At 38.4% G+C, this 16,191-nt stretch overlaps 1 protein-coding gene across 5 annotated transcripts in view; it reads left to right on the top strand.

Annotated features, from left to right (window-relative positions):
• MCC (MCC regulator of WNT signaling pathway) overlaps nt 1–16,191 on the top strand; it is a 195,681-nt gene that overhangs the window by 138,983 nt on the left and 40,507 nt on the right. For all 5 annotated transcript variants that reach the window (XM_064641644.1, XM_064641645.1, XM_064641646.1 and 2 more), the window contains 2 exons: nt 1,794–1,957; nt 6,671–6,877. In XM_064641644.1, coding sequence (XP_064497714.1) covers nt 1,794–1,957; nt 6,671–6,877 — 371 coding nt within the window. The remainder of the gene's footprint in view (nt 1–1,793; nt 1,958–6,670; nt 6,878–16,191) is intronic.

The following is a 16,191-nucleotide window of genomic DNA, read 5'->3' on the forward strand; positions in this document are numbered from 1 at the left end:
CCCAGCTGGATCATGCTGGAGCCAGGACTGGTCATCTTTTTCTCTCTTTTTTCTCTTTCTCTCTCCACCTGTTTAATTCATCTCTCTCTTTTTCTCTTCCCTTTCATGCTACCCTGTCATCCAAAACCCACTGCCATGTGCTTATGTAGTCGGTCAGGGACTAGCAAACCAATTTCCATGCCAAGTGTATAATCTACTAATAAAATTTTATGAGCTTTTGTGGACTCTTTGACTTTTGTCATTCCGTTGACCACAAGCATCTACAGATCTGGGGTGCTCCCTTCCCCTTAAGGGTGGGACATAACATATAGCAATAGACAAAATAAGAATCTCAGCTGTAGGGATTCTTGCATTTCTTCTGTGAGCATCCTGCTTGCTATATGCTGCTTATAAGTGAGTGTTATTATCATTTATAAAGGGCTTTTTGGTATTATCATAAAAGATGGGTGGCTGCTAGACAGGAATCAGTGAATATGACTTCCAATACAGTTTTGTATGTTGCCCCTTCACATTTTTCATGCAGTGCTGTGACATCATTCTAAACTCTTTGTTTTGTTCAGCAATAGGTTTGTGTTTCATAGCGTCACAGAATCATAGAACATGCTGAGTTAGGGACCCCTCGGGATCAAGTCCAACTCCTGGCCCTGCCACAGGACCATCACCAAGAGTCTGCTTTAATCTCCTGTGAGAACCACAGCTATGAGACTGCCATGGAATTCTGACCGTCCTGAAGCACCTTGCAGCAGTAATACAGAAATAACGCTCTCCAGCAAGAGTGCATGCCACTGTTTTTAGTAGGATATAGGAGCTGTGGGTGCACTGCCGTCTCATAATGCACCACTTGTGTGCTGTGCTGTGGGTAGCTATTGCAAACTCTTACCTAGAAATCCAGAAATACTAAATAGCACATCTGAGAGACAGCACAAAGGTGAATTCTACTACATGTAGGAACTACCACTGTCTGTCACTAGAGGAGAGCCTAAGAAAAATGAAAATAATTTATGAAGTGAGTCAGTAACGTACAGAGACCCACTTGTTTTCACATATGGAGGATGCTATGGCAGTGCCCAAGGCACTAGAAGAGGTTAACCTAACGTCAGGAAAGGAAGTGATAATCTGCTGCATTTTATAATTAAAATAGCATTGTGGTATAAGCTGCTAATATGGTGTAGTATGGAAGGTAACAAAAAATAAGCTGTGGTGTTATGATTGCTGAATATTCTGCAGTTGCAGAAGAAGGAATAGCTACTAAAATAAAACATAGATTCTTAGATAGTGGGTAGGGATCATTTATGTAAACACCAGGATTTTTTTAAGTCAGGTAGTATCTAAGTACAACCACAAAAATTCCTCTGAAAAGCATCAAGTCATAACATCAATGAATGTAACAGACAGAAAAAAACAGTTGAATTTACAGAGAGAAACCTATGAGGGTAATCAAATCAGGATAATTGGCTTTGAATGGTCAACATAAAGAAACGTCTTACGATATGAGCATGTGATGTCTTAAAATGTTCTTTAGACAAGAGGGGTTTTTGAAAAAAGAATGAGCACTTTAGATAAGCAGAGGGACTGTTTTGTCAGATGGGAGGTAACTCATTATTTAATTTGGTGTGGTTATGGTATTTAAGCCTATCAGTTGGTGAGGAAAAAGTGACAGAGTGCAAGGACATTCCTTGAACAATATCAGTCCTGGCTATTCTGCAAGAGGCGCTTCTTGGGTTAGAGTTTGTTTTTTCATTGAGTCACTAATTGTTGTGATATTTGTTTTGTTTTGTCTTGTTTTCTTTTAGATAACTGTAGTGACTTGAATTCAGAACTGCAAAGAGTGCTGACAGGTCTGGAAAATGTTGTCTGTGGACGGAAGAAAAGCAGCTGCAGTTTGTCAGTAGCAGAAGTGGACAGGCACATTGAACAGCTCACTACTGCCAGCGAACACTGTGATTTAGCCATTAAGGTAATGGTAGCATTAGGCTGTAAATGCAGTGTTGCCTGACACACCCAATCACTTCTGTAGTAATTAACACTTCACTTCCAAAGGTGCCAGAGTATTTCACATGAATCAACTTGAGTTCACAGTGTTGGGTAAGTAGTAATACACCTGTTTTACACAAGTTCTCCAAGGGTTGGGGGGAGCTATTAATATACTTTTGATCACAAATCAGAAATGTATTTGTCTTATGCTCACTTCAGAGATAAGAGAAATGGGGACACTCAGCACTTAATTTACTTTCTTAGGCAAGTTTGCGTATCCAGCAAACAGGTTGTCACTTGCCCGAGGTCCTACACCTGATCATTGACTGGTAACTGAAAACAGAGTGCATATCCCTAAGTTATCACTTGGCTGTCTTAAAATATAAAGCCAATTTAACGTGAGGCATGTGTGGTATGTTAGTTCAAATGAGACAAGTCAGACACAGGAACAAGTAATTCAACTGATACCTGTATGTCTTGCTTGTGTTGTATATGTAACAGAACAAGAAGAGAGTTGCCTGCTGGCTCATGTAACAAAGGGATTGCAATTCAGAACCTGAAAGCCAGGGAGACATAGAGTATCTTATATACAGGGGAAGACCTGAAAAAGTTTCTTTGTGTCAAATGGAAAGGTGTCAGTGACTAATTTATACAAGAAAAAATAGATGACAGTTTGCTCTTCAAGAGGGGTGGACTGTAACCCTTTTAGATGGCTTTGACAGCTCTTTGGCATACTACTGGGAAAAATTCCCTTTGTCTCTGGTGGAGCCTGAGGAATATAATGAAATAAAAAAAAATAATGTTAAAAATAGTAATTTGAAGAATGTGTGTGTATTTGAGAGAGAGAGAGAAAGACAGACTGACTTCTGGTCTCTTGGCATCAGTATTAAAGCAGTTTATTTGAGTGTCTCAGAGGATTAGGATCAATACTTTTAATGTTACCAAGTAGTATTTGGAGTTTTGGGGTTAACTGTTTTCAGAAGTGAGTATTCACCAAGAGAGAGACTGTGGATCCTGGAAAACAGGTAGAGATCAGTCTGTGTGAGGTCCACAGAGGTATCTGATGTGAGATGAGATCAAGACGTCTGCAGGAGTTGGATTCAACAAAGTGTCAAAATATCTGCCAAAACCTCAATTCTCAAGCTTTTTATTTTAATCCCATTTTTTACTGTTGATTCACATTAACTACTGTCACACTTTTGTAATGGTAACTAACTATCAGCAGTTTCTTCCTAGTCAAAAACACAAGCCTTTTTATCTTCATGTGATCTGTACATGCATAGTCATTTTGGGGGGAAAGCTTTTCCCCAGTGCCTGTGCTTTAAAGGCTGGTATTGCTCGAGTTTGACAAGTGATAGCACGCAAAGATTATTAACCTTTCAGGAAGATAGGAGTCTCTGTGATATGCTTGATCATGCACTAGGGAAGTGTGTCACCAATGTGTTTAAAATAGCAAAACCTACTCACCAATGTGTTTAAAATAGCAAAACCTACATGCAGAGCCCCTCTCTACCATTCCATCCATGGCAGCAGGTCATTTCTCCTTTCCTACTTCCTCAGACAAAGAACTGAGAGGTTTTTAAAATGGATGGAATCATGAATGGAAACCTGAAGTATTCTGACTCTCTTTTGCTTTGACTGTTGACTTTTTTCTTCACCAGTGGACTAATGCATCTGAATGTGTTGAATCCTTCTGCTTTGATGGTTAAATGTCAGTAGGTTCCTTCTAATGCTGTTGGTGGCAAATTGGTTTTTTTGTTTATTTTATACAAATCATGTGACCCTAGCTAAGTCAATTGTTTCTGTCACATGAAAAGCTGAAAAGACTTTGAAATGAGATTTATCATAAATTCTGGTAGGAATAAGTTCTACCATTGAGTTATGCCATGTGAAGGAGTACTTCTTTTACTTCTTTCAAACCTGATACTTAGTGATTTCATCTGATATGACATCTGTAACGCAACACCTCTTGTAAAGAAATTAAGGCAGAGAGTACTGATGGCAGTGTCAGTGACAAGACTGGAATTACCATGATATGGCATCCTGCCCTGTGCTCAGAACACTGCATTGTAATTCAATCCTATGCTCCCTGAAATTATACCTGAATTTATCTGCTGTGCAGCAGATAAAACTGCTCTGTGATACTGCTCTGAAAAAAATAAACAACACTTAGATATATCCATGTAAACAGATATATCCAAGTGCAATTTTTAGGTTTTATTTATGGTGGATGGTAGCATGTTGGTCGTCAAACTGGAGAATTGTGATAATAGTTTAGTCAGCAAAAAGATACTGACCATGGCAAAATGAAGGAGCACAGAAGGAAGCAGAATGGTCCCTTGGTTTTGTTAAGGATTATAGGGCAGCCCTTAGTATGTCTCTCAGACCCTGATGCTGTCGATGCCTGATCTTTGTACTTGTGTGGGCCTGTGATAGCACTGGAGCCGTGAAAAACAGCAGCAGCCTCTCTGTCTGAAGATACCTCTGTGGTGTTAAACCACTGCTGCTGTTTCCTCATGGCAGTCCTTCCTCTTTTGATGTTGCCATAGGGTTATCACCCCCAGTAGTGCTCTGAGGAGGAGAAGAGGCTTGGAAAAGGGAGGAGTTGGAAAAACAGCAACACTCAGGAGCATGGGGAATAAGGAGGTAGGAAGTAGCAGCAGAACTTTGTGTTAGGCGGGTGAGATCACAGCAGGGGAAGTTCAAGAGGGGTATGGGGGGAAGAAGGGACAGGAGAAGACAGCAACAAAGAGGCATTGTTTAAAATAAAACTGGCATCATCAAAAGAGATTTCTCCTGCCATTGCAGAGCTTTTCTTCACGTAAGATTAACCGCCCTCTGCTTATTCAGAACTTGAACTCATTGTCATGCTGTGTTGAAATAATTTACTTTGTCATAATTTGAGACCTATAGGTCCAAGTGAAGCTAATGTAAGGGAGAGCTGCAGCTTCTTTCATTTTACAGAGATGTTGCAAGGCATTGCTCTTTTAGAAAAGTAGTTTCAGCTTACTACCAACTGTGTAAGTAGAATTATGATGTAGATGCTCTGTCAATAAAAGTTTATAATTATGACTCTAAATGTATTGCAGTTTTGTAGAAGAGAGACATGAAATATGATTTAAAAGGATAAGCTGAGCTTGACTGTGAAAGGTTTGTCCCTGCTTCCTCTATAGAGGCATTTCAAACTAGTTGTTAAAAATATGTTTTTGCTTTTGTATAAGTGTCTTTTCCTTCTCACCAAGGAGTCTTGCTGTAGCCAAGATTTATTCTTTAAGATTATTGCATTGATAAACTTAAATAACCAACTTATCATTGTAATGGACAAATAATAAGATTTGATATGTTTAAGTCAGATAGTGTTGAAAACATTGGGAAAATTTCTTGCAGAAATAAAAAAAAAAAAAGGGAATTGTGTTTCCAACTTGGTTTGTCATTTTCAGCTGTACTCTAATTGGTTCTTTTAGTCCCTCCTGATTTAAGGAAATAAACAAGGCAGTAATTTTTGTTATATTGAAAATCCTAAAGTATGCTGAATTGGAAGGGATCAATCAGAATATAAAAGTTAAGTACTTTTGAATAAAACAACTGAATAGACTATTTTTGACCTTGGTGCATGATTTATCTTCCATATTATATGTAAAAGTATAGGCTTTAGCCATAGCTTGGTTTTGGATTTTCCAATGAAAGGAAACTTTCTGCATTGCTAGTTACATCATATATTCCTTTTATTTTCCATATTTCTTACCATGATTTTTATGCATACTGCTTTCAGAGAGATTCAAAAGCTTATAAGTGACATTTGGAGTGGTTTTGCTATTTAAACACAGGCACAGGATGCACTGTGTACTAAATTCAGAACTGCACGTTGCTCCCTGACACATTGAGTGTTATGCTGTGTTTCAGTATGTTGAATGACCAGACTGACAGTAAGTTTAGCCATGGCAGTATTCCCTTGCTGGTGCTGGGTGAATGTAGTTTGGAAGTTGCTGAATGTCCCCAATACTGAACTGTGCCTACAAGGCACAGTCCTGAGCAAGGAGGTGGGATGGGAAGTGCTGAATGGCACTATATGTCTCAGAGAAACGCAGCACTTTTGCAGGCATTAGAAAGGCATAACATCTTCTGATATAATGGAAGCCTAGCTAAGGACAGAGTTCTTTTTTTTTGTATTGCTGTCACATCAAGGAAAGAACAAGCTCAGGGACATGGGAAAGAAGAGTCCTCTTTTTATCCCCTCCCACTCTTTTCTTTGCCCTTTTGTGATGTTGGTCTAGAACTGAGAAAGGCCCCATGCAATGCACATTCACAAGCTGCTACTTTCTGCCTGTTACTCAGCAGGGAAACAGAGTAAGTACAGGGCTCACCTATGACAAGGAGTCATTAAGTTGTTATGAAGTGTTCTGTGATGAAATTACTGGCATTGCTGTCATTCACATGTGACATGTTTTATTTGCATATATCTGTCTCCTTCAGTGTTTTTCAGTACAAAATATTTTAATAAAATAGTCAAAGAAAATAATAATTTTGTTTGATATTACTCAGCAAACAAAAGAAGCAAACTAATGGTGTTGGGGGGCTGCATGTGTACGTATAAGAATACCGTTACAACCTGTTACACACTTCTGTCCTGTGTACCCATTAGTCCCACTCAGTCATCTTTGCTTCTTTCTTGGTTTTGATGACTTTATTTTCACAGACTGTAGAAGAGATTGAGGGCGTACTGGGACGTGACCTTTACCCAAACCTGTCAGAGGAGAGGTCTCGATGGGAGAAGGAGCTCGCTGGCCTACGAGAAGAGAATGAAAGCCTCACGGCCATGCTGTGCAACAAAGAAGAGGAACTCAACAGGACCAAGGCCACCATGAACGCTGTCCGTGAGGAGAGGGACAGGCTGCGCAGAAGGGTAAGGCTGCTGTAGAGATGAAGGCTTCTTGTTCCTCCAAGCCTGTGTGATTATGTCACCAGAACAAGCCTCCCTTTAACCTCACTTCCTCTGCTGGCTGTGAGGCTTTTTGTTTTTAAAGCTGGGTTATACAAATGACAAAACTGGGACAAAGCTGAACATATTAGAAAAAGAGTGTGTGATAAACACCCGATGTGTGCAATAACCTGATGTCAGAAATCATCTGTTAACAGAAAACCTGATATTCATCTTCAAGAAAGCATATGTAACTTGACTATAGAGAAAGCAGATGTTCATTTAGTGAATTGTCCTGTGAGGCGCTTTTTTTCCCTGTAAACAACAGATATTTCTTTGTTTTTTATGAGAATTCAATTTGTGACTAGGAAAAAGAAAAAGAGCAGGACTCCTGTCAGTGAGTAATAATTCTCACACTGAGCAATGAGTAGTCCCAGCCATGTCCTGCTTCCCTGTCTACGTTTTATGATATTGTAAGGTCAGAGAAAGGCCTTGTGCTTTGCGTGGATTCCAAAGCAACAAACAAACAAACAAACAAACAAAAAACCCCCAACAAACAAACAAACAAAAAAAAAAACACAAAAAAACAAAGATGAAAGGTCCAAGAGAATGTGACCTCAATCTCTGTTACTTTTAAAATTTGTTAACTTTGTATCTGTTAAATCTGCAGAGTTTAGGCTAGATACAAAGCATTTTTGTTTTTAAAACAGGCAGTTTCAAGTTTGTGTTCAGTCTGAACACAAACCAGACCACTGTACCTTGGTGAAATAATTGCAAGTGTTGCTCTTTACCTACTAGATTGACCCTTTTTGCTGTTCTAAAACAACATTGTTCTGCAGTGACTATATCATTTTATATATGTTCTGCATTGTGTGAGATTTCCAGTCTTCAGCTATCAAGCCACAAATAACCTTTTCGAAACTCTCTAGCCTCTCCCAACACTAAAAAAGGTATGTGTGATGAGGCAAAAATAGTAATCTCCTATCATATAAAACAAGACCACTTCAACTTTTCCTTTGTAAAATTTTGTTTTATTATACACCATAACTTGTTTTCAGTCCTGAACTTTTCGGACTGATTTTATAGTGACATTTATTTTAAGCAGAAACAGTACTACCCCTCGAGCTACAGCAGTGATGTTTATGCACTGGGTGAATTATTGCCAAATTGAGGGAGTGGACATGACAACACATAGAGAATAAAAGTATGTCCTTGTGAAATTTGCTTACACAAATGCAGACATTGATACTACAGATGGTACAGATCAATATTGGGATATCAAACAAGAAAAAAATAGGTGGCCTTGAGCTTAGAAAAAGATTCAAATTTGGAGAAGTATGGAATGCAAGTTAAGGTGCTTGAAAGGTTGGTAACAAGAATTTCTGCTGACAGCCAAAATCTCCTCAGTTCGTAAAAAGAAAAGGGGACAGAGTTGGCGTTGTAGCCTCAGGGATCAGTGTGGCTGAGACATTGACACTTGGTGGCAAATTCAGTCCTATGATTTACCAGAGAAGTTTTTTCCAGCAGAGATGGGAAAGGCTGTATAAAGAGAGGTGAGATCTGATCTGGAATGTTTTATGTAGTTCTTATCTCTTATGCATGAAAAGGCAAAGTTTAAATTGCCAAAAAAAAGATGGTGAAGATGGTGAGAGAAATGGGCAGTGTACTTGGAGAAGGGACTTAAAAGAGATTGTCCTGTTCAACTTAGCAAAACAAAATCTTAATTTGATTTCTCTTAATAAGTGCTGGAGAAGGCAAGTAAGAATGGGAGTAATGGCTCTCCAAACTTATGGATGAAACTGGAGCAAGAACAGATTAATATAAACCACTTGTGGCTATATTAGCCCAGAAATTAGACTGTGAGGTATCTAAGAGAAAAGAGGATTGTGCTTCTGAAGAAACAGTAATAAGTAAGGCTACTGACTACTTTCAAAATGGAGCTTCAAAATATTAAATATTATTCAAAATAATCATGCATGATTATTCAGAGATACCTGTCAAAACCAGGATAGTTACTTCAGGATTTTATCCAAAGTAAAGGGAAAAAAGGCCAGTTAAGACAGCTGCAGTTATTCTAGACCTAGACTTAGCACCTCTACACAAATCTCTTATATTTTGACCCTGCAGAGGGTAAGTCTGGAACTGCTCAGTAGAGACTGTGAGCTATCTTTGGTGTAGCAAGCCAATTTAAATGTTCATTCTCCTTTAATTAAGGAAATTCTTCTTGGACAGATTGGATAGATTCCTACCCAGTAGATAAGGCAGTAATGTTGAATTGCCACAGAGCCTTGATATTTGGGCACAGCTGACAGGGTTGTGTGTGGTTTTTTTCAGTTGTTTTCATTTAGTTTGCAGCTACAGAGGACTTTACTGAAATATGGTTTAATATCATCCTGAATGTGCAGAACCATTGCTTCATTGCCCCCACCAGAGAATTTTGTTCATGGCATATGACCCTGTCTGCACACTATGTAATTGTCACACTGGAAACCATATTTGCATTTTTAATTTAATGTCCATAATGGCAACAAAATAAATGTTTTCTTTGACCTATTAAATATTTTCTGTATGCCACCTGAACTCAAGAGTCGCTTCAGATTATTTCCCTGGAGAGTGGGAAAGAAAATCCAGCTAAAATTTAGTTATTGTTCTTCTCAAATTAAATTGGGTGAAGTGGATAAGCTTGAATTTGACCAGATCAATAGGTCTGTTCCTTCAGACCAATGCCTGTAATCAAGCAGAGTGCTTTCGATACGTTTTTCTCAGGCTTGTTGGAGATTTAATTTAATTATGTATTTACTGCACTCAGTTAACAGATTGAGCTGCTCTCTGGAACAGTGGCTAAGAAACAACATACATTTGGAGTTTGTTTCTCACAGGTCATTAGTAAATGAGGTAATTGCTTATTTCTGTAAATTGTCTGCAGTGTAGCAGCTGATTTCATAATGCAGAGGTTTATTTTACCTCTGTATTATGTTGCTACATTAAAAATAAAATCTATTTAGGTCTGAGCCACTCAGTGCCCTAGAAATTGCTTACACACAGCTGATCATAATCCTGAATCCAGTAATACAGATAAGGTGCTGGGGAACTTCTGTACCAGTTCATGGGATTAATATTATTATTACATGAGAATAAGGTTGTAATCAGGTCAGCACTATTTACAACTGCTATATGGAGTAACAGGCTTAAATAGTAGAAGAAAAAGTAATATTTGTGTTCCTATACAAAAGCCCTTTTATCCACCTGAGCGTTCAGCACTGATACAGCATATAAACTCCATCATGACTGCAAAGTAAAAATTGTGGGTTTTTTAATTACTACCCATGAAAGTTGCCAGATGAGTAGTACCTCAGCACAGTCCTAAGCAGCTGGTTGGCATAAGAAGCAGTGGGTGTGGGAAGCATTCAGGCTTCTCTGAGGCTGTTCAGAAGAACTAAGTCTAAAGTTAGAGCAGTTCCAGCTCTGGAAGTCTGTGAAGACTGTTCTCTGCATAAGTCATATGTTGGCTTGTTCAATTAATCAAATCCTTTTAGTTGTGAGAGTTATTCTGTAGCTCCAAACTCAGCTGAATTCACTGAACTGACCAGAACAAAACCAGATTCCTTAGCTATCTTCAACTAAGACCTTAATGAAAACATAATCTGCAGAGGAGTAGAAAAGAGGCATTTTTTGTGTGATCCCTCCAGCTGCCTACATTGCTCCTGCTCCAGGAAACTTCATTTTAGCATGAGGGCTCTCCCAAAATACGTAGGTTTCATGAGCAGATGTCATGAAATGTTCATGTTCTCAGATGACACAAAGCTGGCACAAGCTGTTGGACTGTCGTTGTTTTGTTGTCATTCCTATTAGAATCAGAAGGTATTGTTCCAGAGTGCTAGAGAACACTGATATTTTATGGGTCTTTAGAGATTATTATCTGCTTTCAGAGCTTAAAGTGCTCCTGGAATTGTTCTGTCTCCTTTTCTCTTGGTGAGCACCAGAAACTTGAGGTAGCAGCCAAAAGCTGTTTCCATTCTCTGCCTCCTTCGGTTGCATGGTATTTGCTTATGCAACACTATCTCCACCTAGGTGTTAATGAAGTAGAGCTTTCTCCTGTTTCCAAGCTTGTATGCAAAAGCTCAGTGATTAATCTGAAATTAAATGAGAGAATGCCTGAGATATGCTTTCTGCCTTCGCCTGTGTTTGTTTCTGTGTGGTGGCCTGGATCAGAACATGTCAGTTGTGCTCAGAGCTTTTAGGGAATTCACCCTTCGCCTCCCATGTCACATCTTGCCACATCCTTTGTTTTTGTTGCTTTGCATCCTTTATAGAGTTGCAGCACCCGGATCATTCTGCTTGAGGAACTGTTGGTGTGAAAAGCAGAGGAGCGCTTCTCCTGCTGCATATAAAAGCTGTGTGTATAAGTAGCATTCCTGTTCTCCTGCAGCTTGTTGTGTCTGTGTGTCACTCCCTTTCTCCATTCCTCAAAGTAATTGTTCAAACAGCAGATTGATTTTTAGATCTGCCAGAGGGGTCCACAAGTGACAGTTAAGTTCTTACACATTTCTTGAAAGCAGACATCTCTGCAGAGGACAGAGATTCTGCAAGTGCCTCCTTTCAACTGATAACTACAGGTCTAAGCTCATCCAGCTCCACAGAATTCCTTGAGGAGATGGCCCTTATAAATACCAGGAAAGACTTCTATACCGTACTCAGTCAACCACAACAGACAATCTGTAGGAATTCAGACCTTGCTTGTTCTGGTGCTCATGGTATAAGAGAGACTGAAAATTATCTGGCTAAAAATAATCACCACTAGGCCTAAATGAAAGGTTAGGGGTGCTTTTGGCTGGGAAGGGCCATCACCACTCACAGCAGCATGAATTGTTACCCTGATGTTTTGTTTGACATCTTTCCCTCCACAGATTTGCAGTATGCATGAATAAATTAGAAAATGGGGAGAGGTTCACATCCTGTGGTTTGTTATACTTCATCTTCCTCCTAGGTATAACAGGGAAAAAATGAAGTAGTATTAAAATGCTGGGGAAAAAAGTGCTATTACTTGAAGGATTCAAAGATACTGAATGATGAAAGAGGTCACAAGTAGGGTAGAAGCAAAAGAGTCACAAGCATGTTGTTTGAAACTAGCTTAGAAACAAAAGGAGCAGGTGTCCTTTGAATGTGGAAATCAGTGACAAAAGCAGGCAGTTTGTAGCTCTGGTTTTTTATTTAGGATATGTTAGTCAATCATGTAGTTGTGAGTATGCATGTGTAAAATACAAAGACTGAAAACATGTTCTTATATTCATGATTACAGATAATGACAATATTTCACTGAAGTATTTTTCTATAACCCATGATGCATTTCTGCAAACATGTCTGTAATGCCTGTTAATAACTTACAAAGTCTTTCATAAATCCAGCATTGCTGTAATGTGTCAACCTCTTTTCTTGTCTACTCTTGCTGTCCTTTTATTTAGTTCTTAAGGTATGCACAAGAAATTATGCTTAATTTCCTACTCCAATTCTCAGAATTGAAAAGGGAAAAAAATGAGAAGCACAGCTAAGCAATTGGTTCAATTGCTAAACATCAAATATTGATAAATAAAGTTTCCAGTTACTTACATCCTTATTAATAACTTGAGAACATTTGTTTGCTCCTGACTTCTCTTGGTAGCTAGGCTGTCCTTTGGTCCAAAGTATAATGGCTCTGTTGCCTTGTGTCTCACTTAAGGACCCTGATCCTGCTCTTTCTAAGTTTCCAGCACTTCTTTATTTCTGTAATTCCTTGGACTTGCTGCAGCTGTTTAGAAGATATTTGCTCTTTCCTTTTTAGAAGATATTTGCTCTTTCCTTTTTTTAATTCTGGATTTCACAGATGTTTCCATGGATTTCTCCTTTCCCCCTCCATTTGCTACTCCTTTTTTTTCTGATCATGTAATTATGTCTGCCTCTCAGTCCCTTTCCATCTCAATTTAGAGCTTTGAGAGTCCATGGCAATTTCCATACCCTTCTGGATGTTTCCATCTTTAAACTAGTATAATGCAGGGACTCCAAAAATTTTTCTTTAAATCCTTCCTTGTTATTTCTCTCTTTTTCTGTCTTTCAGTGGAACTTCTTTGGGTTTGTTTCTATACTTGTCTTTACCCATCAGATTTTGCTAATTTTGCCATCCATTTCTTGTAAAATATTCCCTTCTTCTCTCTCCCATTTCCAGGTATTTATTGTGTCTCATGTGCAGTACTGCAGTTACCTTCATTCTACTAACTAGCATAATCCTCAGAATAATGTGTATTACATTGGTAATGACACTAAAGAGTGTTAGAAGTATGGAGTATGGAGGATCAGACAATTTTTAATCATGCTTTTAAAACTAGTCTTTACATAACTCATGTGTTCACCAATCCAGAGAAGAGACTAACTCTTCTGAACTCTGAGTTTTTTTGGGTTTGGAGTTTTTTTAATCCCGTTCTTTGGTCATTTTTTCTTTTTCCTTTAGAATTGCTACAAGTTTGGAAAAGTACTTTCTAAGGAGATGCTGCATCTATTTACAGTGGAGGTTTTGGTGACCAGAAATAGTTACTTAAGGTGTCTCTGGACAGTGTGGTGGGTAGGCAGCACAGTCATGAGATTCTGGCTTGGTGCATGTGTGAATTCTGAGACTGGTGATTTTACAGGTCAATCTTGCCCTGTTATTCTCTCAGAATTACCATCCAGTACTTAGCATTGCTAAAGTTAGTGCAGTTATTTATAGCAATCAATTCAGCATGAAATTTCAGAAATAGGGGCCTGAATCAACACATCAAGAAGTATAGATGAGCAGGCAGCTTCTTTAAGCTGTAGTTGCTTCTATGATACAATATTAAAGCAGTGAGTTGCATAGATTAATGACTGTGCTGTGCTCTGAGTTTTCTTTTAGAAATGCTCTCCTGAGAAATCTTTGCATGTGACCTTAGCTGTGTTCATTTTTCTTCCTGTTGTTGGTGTTTTACAGGTCCTTAAGAATAATTGGCTTTGTAGTCATGGCCAATAGTTGCTGCTCACTAATAAAACATAGACTAAAGGAAACCTATCTGCATTAAATTTTTGTACAATAGTGTCTTTGCACAAGGCAGTTTTAAACTTTAGAGTCAATGCATGCTTAGGATTTAAACAACTTTAATGCTCTCTTTCCTGATTGCACTTAAATTTAGAATGTTTTTTGCTTTTGGACTGAAATTGTCCAGGACTAGCTTCTGGGCATAGGTGAATATTGTAGCAATTTTTAAATCAGACATTGAGATGAGGATTTGATTTTACAAAGAATACATTTGTAGTGGTCTTTCTGTTTGTTTGCTTTTAAACAGTGTTGTAGCTTAAGCACTTGTGGAATCTAGTTCGGAACAGCCTGGGTTAAAAGAAATACTAATAAATAGTAATTCTAATTTAGTGAAGTTTTGGGGTTGCTTCTTCTTTTTTTTTTTTTTCTCCAGTGTTAATGCCACAGTACAAATCCTATCTGCACTGACGTTCCACATCTGCAAGCAAAAATATGCATGCATGGTTAATTTCAGCTTTATGCATATCAACAGGCTGAAATGATTGGTTTGCATCAGTGGAGCACTTCTGTCCTTAAGGTTTGCATTAGTGCAGCTGTACCTATGTTGAAATTATATATGCCTGTATGAACAAAGGAGGCCTCAGCTGCAAATATGTAGAAGATACTTACTATAAATATGCACTTTATACACTGCTCAGTTAACTTCATGATATAACTGCAGCTAAGCTGTATAATTCTGGGTCAAGCACCCATATCCATTTTTCAGCAAGCTCCTTTAAACACTGGGGATTTGATCTGAGGTTTTGTGTACTTCATTTGTTTGCATTCATATTGGTTAAGATGTAGCACTCCTCCACAACTGAACAGGGAACTTGTGAGTGCAGTTAGGCTTTGTGTGCTTGTGCTTTTGTTCTTGCCACCTACAGCTTTTTATTAGCAGCATGCCGTTGTTGCACTCTTTTACGTAAAACGCACAGGTTTTTTTTCCTTTTTTTTTTTTTTGTAATTTGCAAATACCTAAAATTTTTTTTGACAGTAAGTGCTCAGGCAGCTTAACCTTCAGTTTGCGTTCAACAGAGGGAGAGAGGCAGGGATACTCTTGAGGGAGTAGAAGCAGATGGTAAAGGATTGTAGTGACTGCTTTGGTGAGTGGAGAGTGTTTCAACTTTAACTCTTTCCTCGGTGCAGTAGGTTTTAGAGATTTGTTTATGTTGTGCAGAGAATACACAACTGCTGCTGCTTCAAGCAGAGATTGATTGAACACTGTCCATGTGCACCCACTGTCCATGCGCACCTGCAGCGGAAGAAAGCCCAAGCTTTAATGCCACTTGCATATTTTTTGACTAAGGGATTTCTGCATGCTTAATCATTTATTTGTATAAATGTATTGTATTTAGTATAAAATCCCACCTTGTTTTACACAGTAGGAATCAAAGTTGTATTTCATGCTATGTACAGGGGGATCAAATGGTCTGAACTATTATTTTATTGGACTTAAGTTAAAATTTCACCAGCTCTGTTTTGCAGAGGGACTGTTCCATCAAAATCAGCACAGAAACCTGCATATTGAAGGAAAACTGTTTGCAGGGAATTTCCTCTTCAGATGGTTTCCTGCCCCTTCTTTCATCTCATGCTCTGTGTTTGAAATCTGTGGGAAAAATGAGCTCTATCACTTTACCTTGTGGCATAATTGTTGTGTTAAGCAGACAATTTATTCTTTGACTGTTAGGAACTATTCCAATGTAAACACTATAATCTTTAGCTCAGCTATAGTTTGGCTCCTGCAGATCTTTCTTTTTTTTTTAACGCTGCAGTACTGAAAATCTTTTGACATCAGTTCTGCAAGTATCTGATATGTGATGAGGACTATGCAGTGTTTGCAGTGTGTGTTTACAAAGAGCTTCTGCAGGCTGTTGTTTGGGTACTTTGCTGGGGTTTTTTTGTCTGTACATCATTCATTGTATGGTAGCTTTGCTTAACTGTACTTTTTAAAGCATGATTAATGTTTGAATGTCTTTAAATATGACAAGATCATCGTCTGATTTATTGATGTCAAGAGGGTTTTTTTCAACTGGAGTTTTCCATTACCAGCAGGAGTGCCACTGGATTTGTTAAGGCATCATTATCTTAGGTTGGAACATTAGCTTTATCCCAGAGAGAATAATTTCTATACATACAGTACAGCTGCACTGAAGGGGTTATATAAAACAAGCTGAAACTTTGAGTAATTACTTTACAGTATTATATCTGCCTATTTCCATATTGCAAATAGTTTTTA

This window comes from Pseudopipra pipra, chromosome Z (genome assembly GCF_036250125.1).
Source record: "Pseudopipra pipra isolate bDixPip1 chromosome Z, bDixPip1.hap1, whole genome shotgun sequence".
Classification (NCBI taxonomy): domain Eukaryota; kingdom Metazoa; phylum Chordata; class Aves; order Passeriformes; family Pipridae; genus Pseudopipra; species Pseudopipra pipra.